The sequence below is a fragment of the Passer domesticus genome, chromosome 28, assembly GCF_036417665.1.
Source record: "Passer domesticus isolate bPasDom1 chromosome 28, bPasDom1.hap1, whole genome shotgun sequence".
Lineage (NCBI taxonomy): Eukaryota > Metazoa > Chordata > Aves > Passeriformes > Passeridae > Passer > Passer domesticus.
The window spans coordinates 4654689-4682243 of record NC_087501.1 but is presented as its reverse complement, the minus strand read 5'-3'; the positions used below and the strand labels follow the sequence as shown (position 1 = coordinate 4682243).

General features: G+C 48.9%; 1 protein-coding gene across 4 annotated transcripts in view; it reads right to left on the bottom strand.

Moving 5' to 3' along the window:
* Positions 1–27555, bottom strand: part of DOCK5 (dedicator of cytokinesis 5) — an 80547-nt gene that overhangs the window by 30363 nt on the left and 22629 nt on the right. For all 4 annotated transcript variants that reach the window (XR_010350942.1, XM_064400319.1, XM_064400320.1 and 1 more), the window contains exons 4-30: positions 27500–27555; positions 26645–26741; positions 22692–22840; positions 21837–21972; positions 21521–21678; positions 20802–20883; positions 19804–19933; positions 18829–18901; positions 17236–17378; positions 15917–16042; positions 15260–15384; positions 15074–15172; positions 14248–14320; positions 13377–13480; positions 12909–13101; positions 12090–12187; positions 10861–10950; positions 10406–10506; positions 9448–9582; positions 8637–8748; positions 8289–8359; positions 6916–7022; positions 6156–6292; positions 5396–5491; positions 3046–3144; positions 760–854; positions 145–223 (exon numbers count right to left, since the gene is read on the bottom strand). Coding sequence is in view for 3 of the 4 variants with exons in the window: in XM_064400319.1 (XP_064256389.1) it covers positions 145–223; positions 760–854; positions 3046–3144; positions 5396–5491; positions 6156–6292; positions 6916–7022; positions 8289–8359; positions 8637–8748; positions 9448–9582; positions 10406–10506; positions 10861–10950; positions 12090–12187; positions 12909–13101; positions 13377–13480; positions 14248–14320; positions 15074–15172; positions 15260–15384; positions 15917–16042; positions 17236–17378; positions 18829–18901; positions 19804–19933; positions 20802–20883; positions 21521–21678; positions 21837–21972; positions 22692–22840; positions 26645–26741; positions 27500–27555 (2964 nt within the window). In the remaining variant the exon portion in view is untranslated. The remainder of the gene's footprint in view (positions 1–144; positions 224–759; positions 855–3045; positions 3145–5395; positions 5492–6155; positions 6293–6915; positions 7023–8288; positions 8360–8636; positions 8749–9447; positions 9583–10405; positions 10507–10860; positions 10951–12089; positions 12188–12908; positions 13102–13376; positions 13481–14247; positions 14321–15073; positions 15173–15259; positions 15385–15916; positions 16043–17235; positions 17379–18828; positions 18902–19803; positions 19934–20801; positions 20884–21520; positions 21679–21836; positions 21973–22691; positions 22841–26644; positions 26742–27499) is intronic.

Genomic DNA, 27555 nt, shown 5'->3' with positions numbered 1-27555 from the left:
TACAAAAAAAGCTGCCCAGCCCCAAATGCAGAGCTCTCCATGAGGAGGGGATCCTCAGGGAGCCACAGCCTGCTAACAGTGGGATTCAGCTGTTCCAGCAGGTCTGGGATCCATAAGGAAACCCAGAAAAAACAGGACAATCACCTGGAGCTCAAAATGAGTTTGATCCAGGAAGAAGCGGTTGAGGACGGAGGTGAATTGGTTCACTGCCCGGAGGAAAACCCTGAAGAGATAAAAACATCAAATAAAGGTGATTCTGGACACAAAATCAATGACACTGCAGCTCTGGGCTTACAGCCCCTATGTGTAAACTCAGGAGACAGCAACAGATGCTCCCAAAAAAGGCAGGAATTCCCTAAATCAGGGAATATTCAGGCAAAGTTAACCCTTGGTTTAACAGCCTCAAGTTGCATTGGGGAGACTGAGGTTGGATATCAGGGAAAATTTCCTCTCTGGAAGAGTGGTTAAGCATTGGTCAGTCCTGGCTTTAGGTTTCCCATGTGATTCCCCCAGAACTGAGACCAAAAAGGCTTCTCTGGATGAAGCTGTAACAGAGACCCCAGGGTTTGATTACATTTTCTGGGCAGGACAGAGACTTCCAGTTCCACCAGCAGAAATGCACAGGAACTAAAACTGTCTGGAATCTGATTTAAACCAGCATGAAGTGGCTGAAGAAAATAAACTGCCTTGTGGGAATTGCCCTCCTACCAGGTCCAGGGAGGCTCCAAAGCCAGACTTAGCCCAGGCTTAACCCCGTACCTGCTCTGCATCATGTTCATGACCATCCAGTCAGCTGCATACACGTTCTTCCCAATCAGATCCTTGAACATAATGAATGTTTCCATCAGGAAGTCCTGTTGGAAAAACAAAACCCATCAGGCTGCACGTGGTGGGTTTGTGTCCATGGAATTACAAGGAATTGATGCAGTGACCTCGTGAAATGCAAATGCTGGGACTGCACTGATTAATGATCATGCTGATTGGCAATCAGTGCCCTGCTCTGCCTAGGGGGGGCCTCTCATTGTGTGGGCACGGCCCAATAATGAAATTATTCCTGACATCTCATCCATCCAGAGCCACAAGGAGAAATAATTGCACAGAATGCTGGTCTGTTTAATGGTATCTGTCTTTGCTGTTTTGCATTAAGCTGTGCTGGAGGGAGTCCTGTGCACGAGCTGGATTAGAGAGCAAAACCAATATTGCAGGGCTTGCTCCCAAATCTCTGAGTGGTGATAATGCAACACAATGATCCAGAAAGCCTGAAATTACAACGTATTTTCACTCACTAATTAGTTAAATCTTTCCTGGTCCTGTTTAAGAACAGTTAAGGAGAGGCAGTGAATATAATATCAGAGATGTGATTTAGAATTATCTTACATTATTGTAGAAAATATACTTTTTGCACAAACACCTTCCAAACACGACTTCAAACTTGGAAAAAACAAGGCTGAATTGCAGAATGAAAGAGAAAAAAAAAGAAAATGAACAGAGATGAGCAAAAGAAAGGAACACAAGGAATATTGATCTCCTCCTTGTGGTCTCAGCAGGTACAAAAGCCACTTTGAGCTCTTAAGTCAATTCTATTCTCTGCAGCAGCACATTAATATTCAAATATGAGAGGGACACAAAGAAGGTCACAGGAGGAGCCATCCCCTTGAAATGATCACCAGCAAAAAAATCTGTTGAGCTGAACAGTTTGGGCTGAAGAATTGGCAAGATATTGATGGAGAAGAGGAGCACTTGGTGCTGCCTCAGTAAAAATCCTTTTGGCATTATTAAATCAGAGCCTGATGAGAGGGTTGGGCTTGACACGGGCACCTTGAAGATAAGAATTAACTCCTGAAAGTGCCAAACTAACCAGGGAATGATGCCAAAGCAGGGCTGGAAATACCAGCAAAGACAAACCCAATAATGAACAACAAAAATAAAAGAAGTATTTTAAAAAGCAGTTATTGCAGTAAAACACAGATTTCTGTTGGTATTAACAACTCCCACACCACTACAAAGGCAGCTTTGCTCCTGTAGATTTAAAGGTACATAAAAATCAGATCAGAAATTACTATTTTCCATAATCACCCTGAAAATCTTCTCAGTGGATGAACACTTACAGAATTCCTGAATCTGCCTGATTTTGGCATTTTTTTTTCCTTCTTTCCTTCCTTCCTTCCTTCCCAACAAATCACTTGGGAAAGATGAAACCAGTCCTAAACCCACATGAAGCCTGAGTGACCTGTAGATGGCTGTGTTGCTCCACACTGGCTCAAGAGCTGATTTTGCAAGTGATTTTCTGTGAAATTCTGTAATTCCAACTGCACAGGGGAGAAAGGGATCACCTTGGCTCCCCAAACTGAATTCCAAACCTTCTGGTGGCTTTTGGTACAGGAAGAACACAACTCCAGGCCCTTCCCCAGCTGGTATTTCAGTAAACAGCCACTTACCAATTGCAAAATAAGGAATAAAGGGACAAACCAGCTCCAACAGCTCTTGTGTTGTGCACCAGTCCTGCTAAAACACTAGTTTGGGGCATTTTGGGGAGTTGGGGGAAAATCTGCTGATTTTAAGCAGAAAAAACCTTCAGAAACATAATATTTTACCTTGTTTCACACCTGAAGCTTTTTGGGGACGTGAATTTTTAACATTCTGAAAACTTTCTGCATTGCTGCCACTAAAACAAGATTCAAGCATTTAATTAAACTTCAGAGGAGGGGAAAGAATTAGATAAAGAACAGGGACACAAAGTGAGAGCCAAAGAGAAATGCTTTTCCTTTCCATCTTCATTCCCTCTTCTGGTTCCTGACTCAAATCAAACATTCTTTACCCATTAAAGATGTTTTTCCTCAATGCCACAAATGCTGCTCTTGGGCTCTGCTGAGTCAGCAACCCCCCAATGCCCAGCAAGGGTGACAGGAATAAATTCCCAGCAGCTGTGGCACCAGGAGCCACTGCTGAGGGTTTGATCACCCAAACTCAGCAGAGCAATGACCCTGCAGAGCAGAGCGGTGATGCTGGGTGGGCTGAGGTCATTCCCCAGCCAGGCTGACTTACAATGATGTCCTGCCTGGTTTTGAAAGTGTTGATGTAATGGCTGTAATGGAAATCATCCATCTGCCTCAGGATGGCTGTCATGCAGGCCACGAAAATCCCCTGGAATGGAAAAACCACAAAATACTGGGTTATTCTCCTGGGTTAAGCACTGTAATTCCAAGTGTGGCATGTCAGTGTGACCTGATCAAGTATCACTGATCAGAATCCTCCTTATCTGTGTCCTGACATCATCCTGAGACAGTTTAGCCCTCTAAACCAGTCAAGCTTGAAATCTGGGTATTGCCTTCTTTTCCCCCATGGATCACAACAGAAACACATCCTCCAAACAAAGAATTTTTTAATATATCTATTGATCCACTACATCAGATCTTAAAGGCCCTTTCCAAGCTGACTCTGATTTTCAGATTTAGCAAGGCCAGCTGCAATTCTCATGGGTGGCACATTAAGGTGACCCCTGTGTTACCAAAACTCAGGTAAATCCCCTGCTCCTGGCTCTCCCATCCTTCTGCACAGGAACTGCAGGGTGAATTAAAACACCCCAGAGCTGCCTGCCCCCCCTCAGCTGCCACACAGGGGTCAGAAATGCCCCTGAAGGGTCTCACCCCCCAGCAGTTCATCCTTTGAGCCCAGGTGACAAAATGCAGCAAAGATCCTGTCACTGCTCTGACACAAAATTCTGTGCAAAGGAAATGAAATCACCCCCAGTGACTCAGCTCAAACTGGAGCGGGATAACCTGAATCCTAATCCTCAGAAAAACACCAGGAGTCACGGCTGGGTGGCACAAAGGCCCTGCAGGGCAGGGAGAGATGAGTTCATCAGGCACTGCTGCCCTCTGAGAGCTCCCAGGGGATGAACCGGTGTCAGGAGTGCTGGGGATGGAGGGAAGGGCTCCCAGGGCATGAACCCCTCAGTTAGAGCTGCTGAGGAGGCAGGGAAGGGCTCCCAGGGAATGAACCCCTCAGTTAGAGCTGCTGGGGAGGGAGGGGAGGGCTCCCAGGGAATGAACCCCTCAGTTAGAGCTGCTAGGGAAGGAGGGGAGGGCTCCAAGGGAATAAAACACTCAGAGCTGCTGAGGAGGCAGAGGGGTGGGAAAGGGCTCCCAGGGGATGAACCAGTGTCAGGAGTGCTGGGGAAGGAGGCGAGGGCTCCCAGGGAATGAACCCCTCCTGATATCAGGGCTGCTGGGGAGGCAGAGGGTGGGAAGGGCTCTCAGGGGATGAATCCCTGTCAGGGCTGCTGGGAGACAGGAAAGGGCTCTGATGGGCTGGAATCCCTGTCAGGGCTGCGGGGAGGCAGGGAAGGGCTCTCATGGGCTGGAATCCCTGTCAGGGCTGCGGGGAGGCAGGGAAGGGCTCTCAGGGGATGAATCCCTGCCAGGGCTGGGGGGAGGCAGGGAAGGGCTCTCATGGGCTGGAATCCCTGTCAGGGCTGCTGGGAGACAGGAAAGGGCTCTGATGGGCTGGAATCCCTGTCAGGGCTGCGGGGAGGCAGGGAAGGGCTCTCAGGGGATGAATCCCTGCCAGGGCTGCGGGGAGACAGGAAAGGGCTCTGATGGGCTGGAATCCCTGTCAGGGCTGCGGGGAGGCAGGGAAGGGCTCTGATGGGCTGGAATCCCTGTCAGGGCTGCGGGGACGCAGGGAAGGGCTCTCAGGGGCTGGAATCCCTGTCAGGGCTGCGGGGAGGCAGGGAAGGGCTCTCATGGGCTGGAATCCCTGTCAGGGCTGTGGGGAGGCAGGGAAGGGCTCTCAGGGGATGGAATCCCTGCCAGGGCTGCGGGGAGGCAGGGAAGGGCTCTCAGGGGCTGGAATCCCTGTCAGGGCTGGGGCGAGGCAGGGTGGAAGGGCTCTGATGGGCTGGAATCCCTGTCAGGGCTGCGGGGAGGCAGGAAAGGGCTCTGATGGGCTGGAATCCCTGTCAGGGCTGCGGGGAGGCAGGGAAGGGCTCTCAGGGGATGGAATCCCTGCCAGGGCTGGGGGGAGGCAGGGAAGGGCTCTCAGGGGCTGGAATCCCTGTCAGGGCTGGGGCGAGGCAGGGAAGGGCTCTCAGGGGCTGGAATCCCTGCCAGGGCTGGGGCGAGGCAGGGTGGAAGGGCTCTGATGGGCTGGAATCCCTGCCAGGGCTGCGGGGAGGCAGGGAAGGGCTCTCAGGGGCTGGAATCCCTGTCAGGGCTGCGGGGAGGCAGGGAAGGGCTCTCAGGGGCTGGAATCCCTGCCAGGGCTGCGGGGAGGCAGGGAAGGGCTCTGATGGGCTGGAATCCCTGTCAGGGCTGCAGGGGAGGCAGGGAAGGGCTCCCAGGGGATGAACCCCTCTGTCAGGGCTGCAGGGGAGGCAGGGTGGAAGGGCTCTCACGATGTGCGGGGACTGGCGGCTCATCCCGATCACCGTGCGGTTGATCCGGCGCAGCAGCCGCTCCATCATCTGCTGGATGTGCAGAGCAGTGGCACCCTGGGGACAGCCAGTAAGGGACACTGGAGACCATTCCTCAGGCACAGCCTTCCAGGGGCAGCTCCCTGTGTGGGAGGACTGCCCTGGCAGTGCTTCATTTCATTAGGGGAAGCAGAAAAAGGAGATTTAAGCACATAGAGTAATCAATTCAAAATCTCTGGGATTCACTTGGGGGAGAATTCCCTTAATGGATCTGTCCCAGCTTCATCAGCTCATCCTGGGGCTTTGATATCTTTTCTCTGAACAGCTCAAACCACTCTGTTCACAGCCACTCAGAACAATTCCCATGGCCAGAGTGGGAAGTGCATCTTTCTGGCTGAACAGTGATTTATTCCACAACAGAGAGAATGAGCAACCTCCTCATTTTTATACCATGTAATACTTTGACTTGCTCCAAATTACTGAACAAGCCACCCAGGCAGCTGAGATGACATTTTGGTCCCTAGAAATGGAAGTAAATGCTTCTAGTAGTGATAACAACTAATTCAACCTTTCCTGGCTCCTTCTCAGACAGAGCCCCTACAAAGAACTGCACAGCAAGGCATCACAATTTCTATAAATATCACAATTCTGACTCATTAAAGCACAATAGAGGATGTTTCTTTACTGTGATTCTCAAAGGAAGAAGTGAGCTGAACTGGCAGCCCTGAGAGCTCGTGCTCACCACATCTTTGCGGTCCAGGACCTCCAGGACACTGCTCAGGAGCTGGGAGCTGGCCTCGTGGTCGGGCTTGCTGGAGTTGTCATCCAGCTGCCCACTCAGCTGATCGATGAGCAGGGGCAGGAGGGCATCTCTGCACTCTGCAAAGTGACACAGGGACAGACAGAGCCTCAGCAGGCCCTGGGTACGGGCACCTCACAGCAGTGCCCTGCTCCTGATTCCATCAGAACCTGCTTAAAGCCCCTGGAGTTACAACAAACAGACTAGAGAGTCATAAATGATCTGTAATTTGAATAAGGGAATCCCAGAATAGGTTGGGTTGAAGGGACCAAAAGGAGAATCTCATCCCACCCCTGCCATGGGCAAGGACACCTCCCACTGGCCCAGGGTGCTTGGACACTTCCTGGAATCCAGGGGCAGCCCCAGCTGCTCTGGGAATTCCATCCCAGGCCCTGGCCACCCCCACAGGGAGAAATTCCTTCCCAATATCGCATCTAACCCCATCCATTAATTTATAAATTCTGTATATTCCATCAAACAGCACACTCAGCTTCTCCCTCCTTCTGAATCACCACCCTGGGTCAGGATCCCCCTTACTGGGCATTGTATAAAGACTGGGCAGCAAAAAAACTCAGTTCTTCCATGGCAAGGAATGTTTCTAGAGTTGCATTTAACGGTGGATTGCCCCTGATGACTGGCACGGGAACTCATTTTGAAGGCTGCGTGGCCCCTGGCAGAACCCAGAGCCTTCCAAGCCACTCACCAGCCTGCTTGAACAGGTCACTCTCCACGATCTTGGTCAGGCAGTTCAGCTTCTGCCGGACCAGCTGGTTGTCAGGGATGCTCTGGATGAACTTGCTGAAGAGGACACTGTGTGCAGCCCAGAGGGAGCAGAGGGTCAGCACTGCCACCCAGCATCAGCCCATCCACCCCACACAGACACTGCCCTGCAGCTGGGCCCCACAGCATCCCAGAACAGGCTGGAAGGGACATAAAGCTCCCCAAGTGCAGCCCCTGCCATGGCAGAGACACCTCCCACCGCCCCAGGATGCTCCAGCGTGGGAGGGATGGGACAGCCACAGCTCCTCTGGGAATTCCATCCAACAGGCACATCACTACAGAGCCCTGACTGATTTTCAACGAATTTAGCACAGGACCTGAAGTCCTGCTGAGGTGTTAGGGCACGGGTTGGACTCGATGATCTTTAAGGTCTCTTCCAACCTAGTCACAGAATTCTGTGAATTCTGTCAAAGTAAGACTGAGCAGTGCTCAGGAACTGCAGGCTTGAACCTCTATAAATGGCACTTTTATTCCAGGACACACCAGGTACATCCCACACCTACACACAGGCAGTGCTCTGTGCCCTCCCAGGTAAATCACAGTGGCTGTCACACCCAGGGAAAGCAAGAGTTTGAAAAGACATTTGAACCGAGTCAGCAGCCCTGGTGAAAGCTGGAACACCCCCAGCACAAAGGCACAGCCTCCTTCCAGATGCCCCTTGCAGCAGGAGCAGTGACTCACTCCAACCCGAGATCCCCTGTAATTAAATCCCATGGATGTTTGCTGCCTGTCTGCTGCTTCCCAGCAAATCACTTGTGTCAGGACAGGGAGACAGGGCTGGGCAGCTCTGGGCAAAGCTCTGAGCACCACAACCTGGCATCCAGGGGGCTGAGAATTTCCTGGATGTACATAACCCAAAGCTCAGCCTTTGCCACTTTTCAGGAGCATTCACCAAGAACTGGTGCAAACTTGCATGAGGTTTCAACACTGCCCTCAGATTTTGCTTTTCAGTAAAATCTCAAGATGCCTGTAAGGATCCCGGAATCCTGTAATGATTTGGGTAGTAAGGGCACCCAGCTCCACCCCTGCCATGGGCAGGGACACCTCCCACTATCCCAGGCTGTTCCAAGCCCTGTCCAGCCTGAGCTTGGACGCTCCCAGAATGAAAAATTGGGATGCAGAGAATCCTCTGAACTCCACTGACTTCCCTTAAAGCCCTGCAAGCACCTCCTTGAGTCCAGGCACAGGATCTGCACCATCAGATCATAACCAGAGTGGCTGTTTTTGGCCAAATTTCTACAATTCTTCCCACCAGATAAGCTGGGTTTAGAGGACAAACAAACTTAGTACAGTTACCTGAGCTCAACAGGGTCAAATACCAGTTTGACATCATTTATGATGCTTGGCAAGTACTTTAAAGCTGCTCCCTGAAAGAAAGAAACCAAGGACATGAAATGCACGTGGGAAATCCAGTTTTTGTCAAAAGCAAATCTGGGGACAACTGCAGAGAACTGGTTTCTAAATCAAATAAATCAAATTTATGCATCCAAAGAGCCTCCAGCCACCCCAGATCTGCAGTGCAGAGTGGGAAAGATGGAGGAGAAGGGGTTCATGGATAATTCTCTTTTTCTGGCCCAGCCCCTTCCCAACTGCACCAGTTGATCTAATTAAAGTTTTTTACTTTTCCCTGGAAATTATGCTCACCTTGATCTTGACAGCCTCCTCCAGGGGCCGGTCCATGAGGACATTGAAGGAGAGGAACAGCTGGCGAATTGCATCATTGAATTCATTCCCATCCTCACTTTTCCCATAAACACTGCAAAGAACAGGGCCAGTTACACACAGAAATCCAGCAGCTGAAACAGGATTTCATCCTGTGGAACAACATCTTAATGCCACCTACTTCTACAAAGACATGGGGGTAAAAGTGGAATTGGAGATTTTGCAGTCATTTCCTGCTGGAATCTCTTATAGGAGAAAACCTGCACTTTTTAGACTGCCACTGCAGCCAATTCTGCTTGGGTTCCAAGTATTAAACAGGAAAAAAAATCCAGAATGGACATGAATAAAGCGTTTGAAACCCTCACTGTCAATCTCTGGAAAGATGTTTTTCAAGCTGCAATTAAACCCCCTTGATTTTACCCCAACTGGAGAATATGTCACCCCCACCTCACCTAATGACTGAAGTATCTGTGTATTGGTTTCTTACAGTTTCTGAAAATGAGGAGGAAATTAATGTTTTACTTTATAAAAATAAATACTGGGTTCCTTTTCAGCTCTACCATGGACTGTTTATTGCATGTCAGTGGGGACTAAAAGGTTTTTCTCCTTTCTAACCTGGTATTTAAATTTTTGCTCAACTTATTTGTTCCAGCCACAGACAAAGGGCTGAAAGATCCTCTTAATCAGTCAGTGATAGAGGATTTGGTGAAGAATATCTGCTGTAGTGATATTTACTGGAAGGAACTCAGTGGGTTTCCCAGAGCAGGCCCAGGGAGAGAAGGGCTGGACCCACCTCAGGTACAGCACCCGGGACTGCACGATGAACCTGAACAGGTATTTCAGGGCTTTCAGGGCTGCAAAGAGCAGCTCTGTCTTGCTGGAGTCCTCAGCATTCCCCACGTAGCAGTTCAGGACTTTGGTGAGTTTCCTTTGGAAATAAAAACAAAAAGGGGAACCAATACAGGCACAGCTCAGTTCCTGTGCAGGTCCAGCTTCGTCACCCCAGAGAGGAACTGCAGGCACAGAAACACCACAGGGCTCCTCCTCACAGCCCATTTCCTTCTCAAATCTTGGGCTGAGAGTCTACAGATTCCATCCTCTTGCTCTGCTTTTCCTCTGCCCTAAAAGGAGCTGCCCAGGAAGATGCAAACCCCTTCCCAGGGGAAGGGACTGAGGTTTTGTCCCTGTGTGAGAATTCCCACGAGTGCAGCAGGAGGAGAAAAGGAAACCACGGGGAAGCAGTGACTGTGTGGCAGGGCAGGAAGGAGGCATTCCAGGAGAAGGGGACTTCTAATTGTGTTTATTTTAGGGTGACAGCCAGTTCATGCGGATCAGTAAAAATTAAGAGGAGATTTTTTAGAGAGGAAAAGCAGTTTGGTTTCTGGTTTTGCCCTCCCTACTGGCCTCAGTTTGAACTTTTCACTTCTGCTACCACAAGGGTGATAACCTTTGGCTGAGGGGTGCTTGATCAAGGGCTGGAAAGCCAAGATCCATGGCAGAAGTGTCTTTTTCTGTCTGTTTTGACAGAAAAAAAATCTCATAACAGAATTTTTTAGAGGGCAAAAAGAGCAATAAGAAGGATTCTTTCTCTCCTGAATGCAGAGAAGGGATGGAACTCTGATCTCTGCTGCCTTTATCCCATTAACATCATCAAAATGACCTAATCAAATACATCACCAAGAGCTGATCTCATCCCCAAAGCCCTCAGTGACACTGCTGGGGGACACCTGAGGCTTGGGACCAATACTCACACATAGGCCAGGGTTGCACTGAAGTGTTTGTAAATGTAAGTCTCAAGCACAGCGTTGAAATGCTGGAACTTGATGTCTCCAATCAAAGAAATAATAAATACCTGCCAAAAATCCAGAAGGAAACAGATGCACAGAGCTGCACACTAACTCAAATAGAACCGTCTCTAATCTATTTTGCTGGGTTATAATTTTTGTTTTATCAACAGCATTAATGCTACAGAGAGTGTTATTCATGTTACAACAGTCACTAAACACTGTGTGTGTGCAATTTATTACTCTTCTTACTGTGGCTACTAAAAACCTGATGTGCATTTCAGTCCTGGCTCCTGAAAAAGCCTTAAGAAGTGTTAAATATCATTTTTTTTCTAGAGCAAAATACCAATTGCTCATTGGAATCACCAGGAACAGACTGGAAATGTGGCTGAAAACTCTGCAGCCATAGAAGATTCACTCACCAGGGCATCAAACACCAGGAAATCATAGGTTTCATTTTCTGACATTTCCATCATGATGTTGAAAAGTGCATCGAGGGTGTCTGGCAAAAACTAGAGGGGAAAAGGAACAGTAAAAAGGTGGGGAAAGGCAACTATTTCTGGCATCCTGCACAGGAGAATGAGTTGGATCATTCTTCCCCTTCCAGCCTGGCTGAACTGTAAAACCTGCCCATGAGAAAACATCCCAAAAGGGATCCAACCCTGTGACCATGAGAAAACATCTCAAACAGAGATCCAACCCTATGCCCATGAGAAAACATCCCAAAAGGGACCCCAGCCCTGTGTCCATGAGAAAACATCTCAAACAGAGATCCCAGCCCTGTGTCTATTAGAAAACATCTCAAAAGGCATCCCAGCCCTGTGCTCATGCACGTGATTGTCATGATCATCTCTATAGTAAGGAAGATCTTCTCAGCTCTAAATGGCCCCACTTTGCTGTTCTATTCCCTTTCATCCCACAGGATGAAAACCCTGAGCTCTCCAAAGCAGCCCGGCCCTGTCCCGAGGCAGGACACTGCACTCAGCCTGTCTGCAGTGGCACAGTGACACATCAACTTCATGTTCAGCTGCCCCATTAAACCATCACCCTGCAAAATCCCAGCACATTCACTCTGGGGACCCCTCTCTGCAGGTGAGACTCTTCCTCCTAAATCTTTCAGCAGACTGTTTTCTGTGGAATTCCTCCATTTCAGGTCCACTCCCTGCAGTATTCTCTGAGATCTCTGGGCTGTCTCTGCTCCCAGATTCACAGCAAGCTCCTCCTCATTCACAAAGGAGTTGAAAATGAAAAGTGAGGCTTTGGATGCATCTCTTATTTCATAAAGATAAAGGGGAAAATAAAGTCACTGCCCTCTCCCTGATGCCTGTAATGTTCAGATTCTGTAATTCTGGTGAATTCCACTAAGGAGAGGTGGAGCACAGGTTCCCAGAGGAGCTGTGGCTGCCCCATCCCTGGTGTCCAAGTGTCCAAGGCCAGGCTGGAGCAAGCTGGGACAGTGGAAAGTGTGCCAGGGGGTGGAAAAATCTGATTTTAAGGTCCCTTCCAAGCCAAACCATCCTATGATTTGATGATTCTCCCACTCCTCAGCACTCAGACCTGCCCTCCCAGCTACCCAGACACCTTTTGGGCCCAACACCAGGCTGACACACGGGAGTGTGTGCACCAAGGAGGCTCACATCCCTGGGAATACCTTCACAATTTCTCCTCCTTCCACCTCCATGAGCTTCCTGAGGTTGTGGGCGATGTTGTGGGCGTTGGAGCGCCAGTTCAGCAAACCCAGCAGGTCAACTGCAAGGACACAAAGAGCAATCAGCAATTACAGCTGACTGAAGGGCTGCAGCAAGGCTGGGGGCTATTTTTAGTCCGTGCACAAAGAACAGTCACCCTGAGGTACAGAATGTTATCTTTAGGTGCTTCTTTTGCCTTGGCAAAACAGCAAAGCTCTGCTATAAATGGAAACCTGGCTGCCATCTGATAACACATTTAGAGACCATTTTGCAGGTTTTTTATGGACTCAAGAGCAGGTATCTCAAGCCAGGAATTTTATTCAAGTGCACAACTCAGTGCAGGAGCCTTCCAGAGCTGCTGGAAATCTCCCATCATTTACCAGCCCAGACTGCTCTTCATTTTGACCCCTTAATGCACATCATCACCCTGGAGAGCTCAGCCCTAACTGCTGCTCTCTTAACAGGCAGAGGAAAAAAGGCAATTAACCTTAAATATTTGAAATTCTGATAAAACACAGACACTGTCACTGACAGATGACATTTCCACATGTGCCAACAAACTTGTTGGGGTGAACACTGGCAGTCTGGATTGAGTATTTGTGTGAAAGGTTTTCTAGGGGCTGCACAAACATTCTGGGAGTTTGTTGCGGCAGCTTGAACAAGGGACGGGGCTGCCACTGCCACGTGAGCAGCAAAATGAAAGCTGAAGCTCTCTGGCCACACACAAAAAGCTGCCTGAAGAAAATGCCCTCTGTATTTCAGAGCCCCAGCACAAGCCCTACCATTCTGGGTGAGTTTGGTGGAGCAGATGACAGTGGCAATCTGGAAGCTGTCCTTTGTGCTGTCCTTTGTGGGGGTGAAGGTGGCCAGAGGGTGCAGGTTTTTCCCTGAGGGAGCCTCCTTCTCCTCCATCTCTGTTTTGGTGCAAGGAAGAGTCAAATAACTCTTGGCATCTTCCATTTTCTTGTTGTCACCCTGTTGGTTGGACACAGCAGTGAGAAGGGTCATTCCCACAGTGACAGCCAGAATGGGTTTGAAACACTTTCTCATCTCTGTCATTGTCTGAGCTCCTATTTTCAGGGATAAGCTGCCCATAGTGCAAATGAACTGAGCTATTTCCAAGACCACAGAGTTCAGGAGGATTTCCCACCCAACACACACATTTTGTAGCTTTCTACTGCTTGGAAGATCAGCCAGGAGAGAATTTTGATGAATTAAACAAGAGACAAGGCTGGAAATGCCCAGGTTACCTTGTAAACAATCAAATTGTGTTTGCCATCCTGCAGCGTTGTCCCATCTGCATTCATCAGCTTCACAAAGCCCATGCCAAAAGCTCTCTCAGATCTATCCCTGGCTGCAAAACAGGAGAAATCTTCACTAGCAATGTCTTATTCATGTCCACACAATCCAAAATGCAGCCCTCTAACCTCATCAGCAGCTGTATTTAATAGATAACTGCAGCTACACAAACACATCCTCCCGGAGCATCTCCCACACACAATTTTAGTGGTTTTTGTCCTGATAGATAGACAATGATGGTTGGACTCCTTGATCTTAACAATTCAGTGATCCTCTGATACAGAATTCTATAGGTGTTTTTGCCTGGGATTTTGGTTTGTGAGCTGTGGATATGGAAGCATGTCACTACCTTCAGAACCAGGTGCCCTTGAGAGCCTTTCAATGCCTGAGCCTCACATTACTGATCTCATTTCAGGGCTGTGAAGTGATCTGATGGAACTTCTGGCTCTCTCTCATTAGCCTTTTATTAGCCTAATTAGAAATCCTCCTATAGGAAGACCATTAGAAGCCCACCAAGCCTTGCAGTGAATTTTGGGAAATCAATTAAAAGCAACATCCTACACTGAGAAGCCAAAGCAGTAACAAACATTAATCATTGTCTTTGGGGGGGGGGAAATTTCAGTTTCAGGACAAAACCAGCACCAAACTCTGGGTGCAAAAAATTTGAATGATTTTTGGTTTTTTGCTTGCCACAAAAGTGGGAATAAGTAAACTGAACAAGAAGAAAATCCGTAACACTGTGACTAAGCAGAAATGTGAGTTCTACACTCAGTGGGAGTGTGAGGAGCACAGCAATCCTGCAGGTGTCCCTTCCTCACTCACATTCCTGGGACGAGCGGTGACGGAATGTGAACCTCAGGTGGCAGCGACTGACTTCTTCTATGGCAATGGCCACCTGCATGGGAGAACAGGATGAAAACAGCATTTCCTCTGCCCAGCCACTCTCCAGCCCATCCTGGTGCTGATGCAGCTGCTGTTTTACATCAGTCCTGGTTTGCACACAGAGGAGGAACGCAGTTGTTGATGTTTCTGGAAAAGGGCTGTTGACAAGTTAACACTACCCGACCTTTGTGTGTTACTGTCTTAGAATTAGTAAGGGATTTTTGTAAGAAGGAACAAAAAGGCTTGATTGTAAAGAATTTGATGGTATATGTTGGAAATTTCTCTGTGCATTCTGTATCAGCCTCTGATTGAGGTTCTGATTAACAACTGGCAAATTGCTAAAGAGACCTCTTGAGCTGCGTTTGTTCTCCTTCCTGCAAGGGGTCCTGCAGGGGATTACAAATGCTGCCTCCTCCTTTAAACAAAAACTGTGGATATGACATTTCAGTCAGAGAAACAGATCACTTTCCCAGGAACTGCTCTGGGAAAAGCTGTGAGAAGCTCAGAGAAAGAATTAAAACAACCTTGCAGCTGGTGCTTCAAACAGTTTTTTTCTCATTAGATGTTTACCAAAGGTGTCTTCTTAATGAGCCAATGGTGTGAGGTTGATAAAATGACCAATCGGGCCCACCTGTATCAGGAGGGTGTGTAAAAGAATGGGTTTCTAATAAACTGGGATTAGCCTTGTGAAGAGACCCAGAGCCCGTGTGTGCCTCACTCCCGGTCCTGCCCCAGCGGTGACACGCAGTGAATGACAGAGCCATACCTTGACAGTCTCGTACCAGCAGGGCTGCTTGACCTGGTAATAAACCACAGACTTGTACTCCGAGACTCCCTCGTAGCCAGCCCCGGGGTGGATGGCTTTCTTTGGACAAAACACAGGCAGGGGGAAAAGGTAAACACGGCGTACTTTGGGTGGTTCATTTTCAAAGGGTGTCAGAGGCCGTCCTACCTCCTGCAGGTTCCCGTCCTCGTCGTGCACAGACATGGTCACCTCGACGTTCTTGGGGGTTTTCTTCTTGCCTTTGTCAAACTCCCCCTGGATCAGGGTGACGTAGATGTCATTCCGGACATCACCTGCAATGCCCAGAGTTTAATGAGCTGGTTTCTCATTCCCAGTGTGACAGCTTGAAATTTAACACCCTTGGGTACCATGTTATCCTAATTTCCTCTTAGCCTTTAAATAACAACACCCACCATCACACCATTTTCATCTCTGTCTCAAATTACACGAAATCTTCTAAAATGAACCATTTTCCTTTCTACAAACCTCTGTACCTATGTTTTGTTTTGTTTTTTTAATTTAATGAGCTCTCTAGGGTTAAATCCACTCTGAATAGGTGGGTCAAAGCCATATGCAACAAAAATTGTTTTGACTAAAGAGACATTTTCTTCCGAAAGCTCCATAAACCATCATTTTGCCATAAGAAAGGAAACTCATGTTTTCAATTTCTTGTGACAAAAAATAAGAAAATAACCTGGAAATTTGAAGAAAAACATAAAGTTTTCACATAAAATAATTTTTTTAAATAAATCTTTTTGTGACAGAAATTCTAGAATTTCAGGTGGCTCTTTCACACCATGGAACATACAAGCACACGGGACCTACCAGGAAGGATGATCTCAGGGAAACCCATTTTTCGAGCCACTGCAGTGGATCTGTCTACAAGGTGGGAAAAATCCTTCTGAACCTGAGCCAGATCCCCAGGGAGCAGCTTCAGGGAGACCCAGAGACCTAAGAAAAGGGAGATGACACTTGTTTACTGAAAACAAAAAGGTACAAACCTGTGAAATTTAAGCCTGTGCTTCCAAGAAAATCTGTGTTTTCATGACAATTCCATGTCCCCATCTGGTTCTCTCTTGCCCAGTCCTCCCCATTCCTGAATCTGAGTAAGACTTTTCTGGGCAAGAAGACTGTCTGAAGCAAACCCCCAACTTTCAGAGATTAACTTTGAGTGTCTTTGAGGCAAGGAAGACCAGAAAAATCTGGAATAATGTGATTTAACCCCAAAGCCATTTGGGACATGCAGCCACGTCCACTTACAAATATTTCACACCCATAAAACACTTTTATTTTAGAAGTGTTAAAAAAATATTGACCTTAAAAGTGTGGAAACCCAGGGCACTGAGAATATTTCCCTGTCTGCTCTGGGGTGCCCTGACTCCCAGGGGAGCACTGACCTTGACTCTCATTCATGGAGAAAGTTTCCCAGACTTCAAGATAGACTGGACTCCACAAAAGTGTGAAATAGATTATAGAGAGTGGTGTAGGTGGATCACTTGGTGAGAAATTGAGGTTTTGGGATTTTTAGTATGTTGTGGGTGCAAGCAAGATGGAGGGCACAGGGTGCTGTCCTGGGTTTCTTCTTCATGCTTCTTCTTCCTTCTTCTTCATGGGTTTGGGTGGCATTTTGTAATTGGGCAGAAAATCTGCATTGTGGGCTCTTTGGGATCAGTTACTGGGTTAAAAGGGAAAATAATCTAGGTGTCAGTTCTTAACTGGATAGTTTAGTCTTAAAAGACCTTGTAACAGGAGACTGTTGGCCATTTTGTGCCTTCTAATGAAAAGCTGACGAACTCACGGTTGTGGGACTGTTTTACTGATAAGAAATAATAAACTCCTGAGTCCAAACACAAACTGGAGTCTCAAGTGTCTTCAACCCAGACCCAGAGAAACCAATATAAATGTATGACTAGCAAGCAAGCGAGGAGCTGGAGGAGCTGTTCTCATGCAAGTTTTGTCTGGTTTTATCTGGATTTCAGCTCCGTGTGTGATGGGGTGACAAAAGGACAAAGTGAGAACCATGGCAAAGACCATGCCTTGGGCTCTGGGAAGGGATTAAACTCCACTAAGCCTTGATTCCTTGACTTTCACCACCCATTTATTCCCTGGGAGCTCCCCCAGGCCAGGTTTCCCCCAGGCTGCACCTTGGCCTTTGTGGTTGACCTCCTTGGCAGCGATGACTTTGTTGAAGACAGAGGTGAGGGGCTCGTTCTCGCCGATGACGTGGGAGGTGATCAGGGGGGACATGATCAGCTGGCGCTGCCTGATGTAGGTTTCCATGGCAATCCTGGGCAGGAGGACCACAAAACCAGGATCAGGAATTGGGACAGACTGACACCAACCACATACACGGAGAGGGCTGGCCAACAGCCGGCTGATTTCCAAATAAATGTGGGGTTTTTTAAGGATTCCATTTTCATTCCTTCACCTGCACAAAATCCATTTACACCTTCACACTAGGAAATGCATCACAGTATATCCCTCAGGACTAAGGTAAGTAACACTGCCCTCAGGATTTAAGCCCTGACTTCAGATTTGCCTCAGAGCTGTCCCTATGCAGATTAACTATTGGTAAACTAATATAAATTACTATAAATTGATGACTGCTGTGACAAAACCTATGGGTTGAACCCATCCCTTGTCACAAACAAGACTAGTGAGGTTTGGATCTCAACCCTGACTTCACTCCTATACCCACGCCACCAATAATGAGGGAGAAATGAGGTCTCCCCAGGCTGCCCACCCTGGTATCCAGCTGGGGGTCTGAACTCAGCCTTGTTGGAGCAGAAGAAAAATGGGAAAGAACTCCAAACCAACAAAACAAAAAACAAATCAAACAAACAAGTAAAAAAACCCAAAAAACAAACAAACCCCAAACCAAACAAACAGAAACCCAAAGCCAAACCAAAATAAAAACCCCATAACAAATAAAAAACAACCAATCAAACCCACAAAAACAAACAAACAAACAAAAAAAAAGAAAAAAAAAAAGTAGCAGACTAACATTATTCTGCAAAGGGAAAACCATCCTTCCAAGCCCTGTAAGGGCAGGGGAACAAACCCAAATCTCCCCTGAAAATACACTGTAATAACAAATGGCTGCAGCCAATGCTTTGCTCTATTTAGGGCTGTAACAACAAGGCTGGGTCTACCCAAACAAGCTCCATTTTTGTTACTCTAATGTGCCAAAAAATGGGAGCAGTCAGAGCAGGCAGAACAAACACACAAGTCTAACTCTCTGTGCAGAAATGCAGAACTCATTGGGGCTGGAATCTCTTCCCCAGGAAGATGGAGAAACCCCTTCCCTATGACTGACCCAGACCAGGAAACACGGGCAGGGAGTGGCACAGAGGGTGCACACAGCAGGGACAAAAAACTGTCTCTGCTCAGTCTCCCTGAAAATCCTGCCTTTCAACCCCCCCAGAATTTTGTAAGCCACATCCCCCCAGCCCCAAACCATTATTTTGCTCTGTGCTCCTCTTCCTCACCCCACAGGTACCCAGAAATTCCAGCTGCACTGCCAAAATCCCCAAGCAATTGATTCTCTGACAGAGCCATGAAAACCGAGGGGAACAAAGGCTCCTGAGGGGTGACAGAAACCTCTCCCTGCAAAGAGCTGCCTGCTGCTATCAGCTGATCCATCTGCAGAGCCCCTGGGGCTCTGCCAGGCCCCCAGACACATCTGGCCTTCCCCTGCGTTGCCCAGGGGTGGGGTGAGCTCTGAGCCCAGTACTCACTGCTGGAAGGGGATAAAATGCTGCTTTTCCTCGTCGTCCACCTTGCCGTGGATGATGTCAGTGATGTCCATCACTGCAACGACAGCAGAGTGTCACAGAGCTGCCAAGAACCCAGGGAGAGCTTTGTCCTCTCATAATGGAAACAACAAGGGGTTACTTTGGGACAGTGTCAGTCAAAACGAGGGCTCTGAGCGACCTGGGATAGTGGAAGGAGTCCTGGCCATGGCAGGGGTGGAACTGGATGGGATTTAAGGTTATTTCCAACCCCCAAAAATCTGGGATTCTGTGACAGAATGGAGGGCATCACTCTCATTTTAACTTTTCAAAAAGCACATTTACATTGATGTGCATGTCAGCCCATAGCTGACAGTGTGAATATATTGAACACATATATATTCACACACAATATATTCAATATTCAATATATATTCACACACATTCAGTGTGAATATACTGAATACACCCTGATAAAATACTCTTATATAAAATACACCCTCTGAGCAAAACCAGGTGGGACTGGGGCATTTCAAGGCAAAGAAATTCCACTTATATTCATATGCTGCTTTTTTGGAAATTGATTTCCACCAAGGATTTCAAGCAAGCCCCTTCACAAGAAATCCCAGGAATACAATAAGAATTGTCAGTCTGGTTCACCCAAGTTCCTTTAAAACCTCCAGCTTTATCCCATGAGTCCTGGAGAGCAAATCCCCCTCTGAAAAGGCCCTGATGAGTCTGCTGCAGCCTGGCAGCCTGCTATCTCTGTAGGAGGTGACAAAGTGAGCAGTGATCTCCAGCTACCCCCTTCATGAAAGGTCTCACGGGGACAATTCATCCACCCTGGAGCAGAGCTGCTGGCCCTGGCAGCTCCCAGGCTGTGCTGGCACCTACAGCACACAGCTGCCAGCTCCCAGCCCCGTGTCCCCTCCCCGCAGGGGTTTCTGGGCCATGCTGGTGCCCCCGGGGGGCAGTGCCCACCTGCCACGCCGAAGGGCCTGCGGAGCCCACAGGTGTGCTTCTTGCCATCCTTCAGCTCCATGTGCCCCACCCGCACGATCTGGCACACCAGGCTGATCCGGGGCCTGATCAGGTCAGAGCTGCTCAAGTCCTGAAAAAGAGTTCACATCAGCTGCCATCAATGTCCTGAGTGGAAAAGAAGAAAGAAGGAGGGAGGGAGGGAGGGAGGGAGGGAGGGAGGGAGGGAGGGAGGGAGGGAGGGAGTAGTAGAAGCAGGCAATGCCCCAGCCAGGGAAAAATGTGCTCCGACTCCATGATTTCAGAAGGCTGAACAATTGCCTGATTAAGCTATACTGTATTACACTAATACTATACTAAATTACATACTAATGAGATAATAAACTAAGGAGATACTAAAGAAAAACCCATGACTGTGTGAGACAGCCAGGACACAGCTTTGACCCAAGTGGCCAAGGAAACAAAACAACCTTCACCAGTGTCCAGTAACCAAATCACTTTGGGTAAACAGCCTCCATAACACATTCCACATGTGTCAAACAACAGGAGCAGTGAATAAAGATAAGAATTGTTTTCTCTTCTTCTCTGAGCTTCTCACCACCTTACCCAGGAAAAATCCTGGGAGAGAGAATTATGTCTCTCTCTGTTCAGAGAATGTGAATGCCACAGGAAGGGCTTTGTTGGGTTCTACACAGGTAAGAATGGTGGCCCTCTGGATCTGGAGGGAGACCACGAGGGGCAGGGACACACTGATAGTGCCAGGACACAGGGAATGGCTTCCCACTGCCAGAGGTAAGGGAGAGATGGGATACTGGGGAGAAATCCTCCCTTGTGAGGCGGGGGAGAGGCTGGGATGGAATTCCCAGAGAAGCTGCCCCTCAATCCCTGGAAGTGTCCAAGACCAGGCTGGGGCACCCTGGGACAGTGGGAGCTGTCCCTGCCCATGGCAGGGGTGGCACTGGATGGGATTCAGGTCCCATTCTGGGCTTCTCTGAACTTACAGTAAACACTGCTTGGAGGTTGTTCAGTTTCTCAATTTCTTTAGGCATCCCATTGCTGCCCCAACGAACCAGGTAATTTTCACTTCAAAGAAAGGGAGAAAAAGTAAATTTTAACAAATCAACACCTGACATCTTCATTGCCTGGCAAAAGCCCAACATCATTTTGATATTTTAGGAATATTTGACCCCAAATATTTTATCCCAAAATGCCTTTGAAGTGACTCACTTAATGGAGGCAGGATGGGGTGAGCCCTGGCAGCTGCTTCCCTGGACAATTCCCACTGCATGGCCACACCTGATAACTGCAGTGATGGACACAGAGTGTTCCTGACACAGAACTGCCTCCCTGATAGAGCTCCTCATATCCTCCCAGCTCTTCAGATGAGAACTGGCACTGACTGGATAGCAAACATCATTTAAATCCATGATTTACTGGGAAACAATTAATAAAATACTTAACCAAGGCTTGCAGCCACAGCAGGGAAAGTTAAGAATATAAGAAGTCAGTGTGGGATCAAATACCCAGTTTTAGGAGGGACAGTGCCTGGACTTCCTTTCTGAGATTCATTCCAAAGTAATTGGAATTAATTTTCCCCCACTGGGGCAGCAACCAACAGAACTGGAAAACATCTGCTGGATCTCCCTTTCTAACCTGCTGACTTCCACGAATGATCACCCTGATGACTAAATTGCTTAAGAATTTCCAAAAAAGCCCCTACCTGATGAATTTGGAGAGGTCAGGGTCATAGAGGCTCATCAGCAGCTCTGCATCTTCCCCAATGTTGCAGACAAAGTTCTTGAAGTTCACATAGAGGCTGTAAGTGTGTGTGGAATTGAATATTGGCTGTCCCCGGAGGTCCAAACTCTGCTGCAGGGACTGCAAAGAATTCCATATTTCCATTATATTTTATATTTCCACTATGAACAAACACAGGAGATTTAGTTCTGCTGCCAGGGGAGCACAACATTAAGAGGAATATAAAACCTCAGTGGGCACAGAGACTGAAGAGGGCAAACCAGGGACGCCAGAGGTACCTTCTCCTCCTGGATCCTCTCATCAATCCTCTTGGATGCAGTTTCATGGGCCTTGAAGAGGGAGATTGTGCTGGTCTCATCTGGGTCCAGGATGTTCCCGTTGTCATCTCGGACAACCAGGTCCAGACCCAGGATCCTGGACAGCCCCAGGAGACAAAAAAAGAGCCAGAATGTGGGAGCAGCAAAGATCAAATCACTGTCCCTGCTGCCAGTGCTCAACATCCCACTCCTTGGAATAAGCTCACTCACTGCTGGTTTTCCTGCCTCAAAAAACTCCTCCCTCCCATTTTACCATTAAAAGGAGAAGCAATTGTCAGGTAACTCATCCTAAGGTGACACCTCCCTTATTCCTGCTTAAATGGCTTCAGTTCAAAGGTGGATGAGTATCTACCAAGCTCACAGACTGCAGATGATTGTTATTCTTTGCCATAAACTTCTTCTTAATTCACTTACTGGACCTGAATCACAGCTGACAGGCAGATAAATGAGTCCAGGAGGCTGCAAACCACTGAGGGCTGGGCTGTCTGTGGAGTCCTGCCCCTCAGCTGCTGATAAAGCAGAGCATTTCCCCACCACATCCAGACCCAGGCACACACTGTGCTCCAAGGGAAAGGCCACCCTGTGCCAGGATTTGTACAGAATTAAGAGAGGAGGATTCCTGCCAAGGCACAGAGATCTGTGTCACACCAAGAACCAACTGCTCCCTGTCCACCTGCCAGGTGGCCATGCTGTCACAGGGACTCAAAGCTGCCATTTCACCTCATTTCAGCCTAATTCAGTGCCTGGTTTTGCATGAGGAGCCTTCCCTGGGGTTTGGGAGCCTCCTCTGCCCTCCAGGTGGAGTTTGGAGCTCACCTGTTGCCATAGTCAATCTTGGCAGTGACTTTTTTCTTGAGCTCAGCCAGTTCATCCTTGGGCAGGGTCCCGGAGAGGATTTGGGATCTCCACTCTATCAGGCTGTAGGTGAGCTGCTGGACGTGCCTGAACTGCGTGGTTTTGTTGTTCTGAGACAAAAAAAAAAAAAAAAAAAAAAAAAAAGGCAATTTTAATAAAGGAAAACTTGGGAACCTTAGCTCAGCAACCCTTCTGAAATGTGTGCAGCTGCAGAACCACACAAGTTTTATATAACTAAAAATACCTGGCACTTTGTGACACCACGAGATCAGAGCCATGCAGTAAATTCTGCAGCACTTGGCACTGCCAAGGTTTAAGTGCCTTTAAGATCTTTAAGTGTCTTTAAGGGCTTTACCTTTCCCTGGGACATTATTTCAGAAAAACCTCACCCACTAAAAACAGACCTCTGGTGATTTCCAGCACTTCCAGACTGCTCTGATGGAGGTTTTTTATCAAGGGGACAGAGAAATGATGGTAAAAGACCACAACTGAACAAGGACACTGAACAAAACCTGCCTGGTGAAGAGTCCCCTCCTGCCATTCCTTCTGTTACCATCTCCAATTAATGAAAACACTTCCCATGCCCTTCACTGGTTCCACCCCCATAAAATCAGTCCCATCCCCACACCTTGTTCCTGCACCTCCAAGCTCCAAGGCTGTAATTAAACACGGATATGTGGTAACCCACCCTGCATAGATAAGTAAACAAGCTTTTAAAGTGTCAGGGAAAACATTTAACCCATTAAAAAGAGAGCCCAGGCTTCCCTCTCTCTGCCACCTCAGAGGGGCAGCTCCTAGGAGGATTCTGACCCTTTTCACAGGGAAGTGCCACAGATTTGAGTTACTGGCACAGTGATGAGGTTATTCAGCTCCAAGGGAGAAACTCCAGCCTAATTCAGTGCCTGGTTTAGCATTAAGAGCCTTCCCTGGGGTTTGAGAGCCCAAAGCCCAGGAGCTGGGTTTGGGTCACATCCCCTCCACAGCCAGGGCCACCTTCTGGTGCTCACGGGGGCTGGAGCTGTTCATGGTGAGCTACAAACCCCCTGCTCCCACCCAGCACAAAAAGAACCTAATTGCAATTATCTCCCATTCTCATCTCTGCAATGAACAGGAATTACATCAACTACTGGTATTTCCCTCAAATTTAAAGGTATGAAAACAATCCTCCCTTTGGTTTGGGTGAACACCAAGGTGCTGACAGGGGCTGCTTGAGTTTTTAGCTCTACAGAAAGGATATTTGAGATATATTTCATAAACAAAACAAACTCCCCATTTTCTTGTGTAAAAAAGCTTGCAAAGAAAAGGCCATTTGTGTGAATTTCCAGAGCAGACCTCAATTTGACCTAAGTTATCTCCACAGCTAATTCCTATTAAACCAATTAAAAACTCTCCCCATTTTTGTATTTATTTTGCAGTGGAGATAAAGCCACTGCTGCAATGAAACCCACAGAAATTAAAGAAGTGAAATTAAATGCTGCCAAAATAAAAAATCCCCTCATGTTTCCTTTTTCTCCTCAAATGCCTCCTTCCTCCTTTAGCTTTTAAAAAAAATCTTTTAATACACACTACAGGGAAAATAAAATAAACTCCAATCCATTTTAAACCACAACATTTTCCAAACCTATTTTAAGACTCATAGTGGTTAAGCAGAGAACATGAAAGATTTCTTCTTGTTAAAAAAAAAACAGATTCTGAGGCTGGGATCTGAAAGTTATTCAGAAATAAAAAATGCCAGGAACAAAACTCTCTTTTCACACAGTAATACCATCACGTAGAGCTTCTCATTAAACTGAGAGGGTGGAACAAATTCTTGTGGTTTCGTGGCACACAAACACAACTTATTTGTGGCCTGGTGAAATTTCCAATAGGAAAACTTGCTCTGGGTGCACTGGGTGATTAGAGCTCATTTAAACTCACTCCCTCTTCTTAATTAAAGTATTGGAGCACATTTTGTGCAGGCTGAACTCGTTACTGCTCAGAGAAAAGTCAAATTTGACTCTTTAATGTGCATTTAAAACAAAGCAACTCCCTGTGGACTTTTTCTTTGAGCAAGAAGCACCTGCTGCAGGACAGTCCCGAGATCCCTGCAGTGCCAGGCTGGTGACACTGCCGGGGTGACTCTGCTCAGGCTTTAGGACACGAGAGCTCCTTCCCCACCCTGCTGAGAGCCCCAGGCATGGAGGCCTTGGAGCAGCCGAGGCATTCCTTCTGTGGGGCAGGGACAGGACCCAGGGATGGCTGGGCCTGTGCCAGGGAGGGTCAGCTGGGTTTTGGGGAAGTGTTTTTCCCTCAGAGGGGCTGGCACTGCCCAGGGAATGGGCACGGCCCTGGGGCTGCAGAGCTCCAGGAGCCTTTGGGCCCCGCTCCAGGGATGCCCAGGGTGGGATTTGGGGTGGCTGTGCAGAGCCTGGGGCTGGATCAGCGATCCCTTCCAGCTCAGGACATTCCATGATGTGGTTTTTGACAATCACATCTCCCCCCACAACACACCCCTGGTTCAGTCCCTTCCCCTGTTCTGCTCCCCAGGGACACTCTGGGTGGGGATCAGCCAGGCCACGGAGCTCCCACAGCACTCCCAGCCCAGCAGAGCTCACCCCTGCCCACAGCTGTGTCCAAGCCCCACATCTGTGCCCAGCTGGGTTTTCCTGTCCTCATTCAGAGCTGGCACACCACAGGCAGAGCAGGGCCTGGATTTCCAGGTGAGCTGGGCCTGCCAGCCAGCCCTGACAGGGTGCCAGGGTGACCTGGGCCAGGCCCTGCTGCCCCCGGGCAGTGTCACCCACAGTGTCACCCTCCCAGTGTCAGATCCCACATCTGCACACCCAGAGCCCCTCATTTCATCACTCAGCTCTGCCAGCCAGAGGCACAGAGCGCCCTGCAGAGCCCAGGCTGAGCTCACCTGCACACACACAGCCCCTGGGCACTCACCTGCCCACACACAGCCCCAGGCTGAGCTCACCTGCACAGACACAGCCCTGGGCACTCACCTGCACAGACACAGCCCCAGGCTGAGCTCACCTGCACAGACACAGCCCTGGGCACTCCCCTGCACAGACACAGCCCTGGGCACTCACCTGCACAGACACAGCCCCTGGGCTCTCCCCTCCACAGACCCAGCCCCTGGATTCTCCCCTGCACAGACACAGCCCCTGGGCTGAGCTCACCTGCACAGACACAGCCCCTGGGCCCTCACCTGCACAGACACAGCCCTGGGCACTCCCCTGCACACACACAGCCCAGGGCACTCACCTGCACAGACACAGCCCTGGGCTGAACTCATCTGCACACACACAGCCCTGGGCACTCACCTGCACACACACAGCCCAGGGCACTCACCTGCACACACACAGCCCCAGAGCACTCACCTGCACAGACACAGCCCAGGGCACTCACCTGCACACACACAGCCCAGGGCACTCACCTGCACAGACACAGCCCAGGGCACTCACCTGCACACACACAGCCCTGGGCACTCACCTGCACAGACACAGCCCTGGGCACTCCCCTGCACACACAGCCCCTGGGCTCTTTCTCTGCACAGACAAAGCCCCTGGGCTCTCCCCTGCACAGACCCAGCCCTGGGTGAGCTCCCCTGCACACACACAGCCCCTGGGCTGAGCTCCCCTGCACACACACAGCCCCTGGGCTCTCCCCTGCACAGACACAGCCCTGGGTGAGCTCCCCTACACACACAGCCCCTGGGCTCTCCCCTGCACAGACCCAGCCCTGGGCTCTCCCCTGCACACACAGCCCCTGGGCTGAGCTCCCCTGCACACACACAGCCCCTGGGCTCTCCCCTGCACACACACAGCCCTGGGCTGAGCTCACCTGCACACACACAGCCCCTGGGCTCTCCCCTGCACAGACCCAGCCCTGGGCTCTCCCCTGCACACACACAGCCCCTGGGCACTCACCACGTACAGCTTGTGCCAGATCACTGCCCACTCCCGCAGCGTGGCTGTCAGCTCCTGGCCGAGGGGCAGCTCACTGGGAATCACTGTCTCGTGCTGCCTGGGGAGAGAAGGGACACAACCAGGGAAAGGTTTCACACTCAGGGTTAAAACTGAATGGAAAACACCCTTTTCTGATAAATGTAAAAATGGAAGTTCCAGAGGAGTTGATGTTCACACAATTCACTCACACATGATGTCGAGACCCTTAAGCTGTTCCCAGCACACGCATCCACATTCATCATCCATTTTTAACGCAAAATGCTGCAAGCTCCTCTCACTCCTCTTACTCCCAGTGGATCTGTTCCAAACCCAGCACAAAGTTTGGAAGAATCCCCACTTGCAATGGTAACAGTTACGTGATAATAACAGTTGAAAAAGAAGTGTTTTATAAAGTTCCTTCCTTTGCAGCCGCTCTTTTGCTCTCAGTTAATGAGCACAGACCCAGCTCAAGGAATCCAAGGAGGAGTCATTTCCTCCAGTGTTTTCCAAGACAGGAAGGAATCCACGCTCCTGCTGGGCCTTGGCTGCCAGCAGGAGTGTGTTATGACTTGCAGGAGTCCCCAGGAGAGCTGGATGGAGCTGGACTGAACTCCCCACCACGGACTTGTCCAGCAGAGCTTCCTTAACTCTGCAAATCATCTCCTGCTGCCCCTACTCCCGTCTGCTCTGCCTGCTCAGTGCTCTGAAAAATGGAATCATGCAGCTCAGAAGGTACACCCTGGGTTTGTGACAGCCACAGCTATTTAAATTGGTTCTTCTGGGGTTTAAACGGAATGAAATTCCCTGGGTTTTGCTGCCAAAGAAGTGCCAACCTACCCCCGGTCCTTCACGATGGCCTCTTTCAAATGGATGTAAGTTTCTGGGAAAATGCC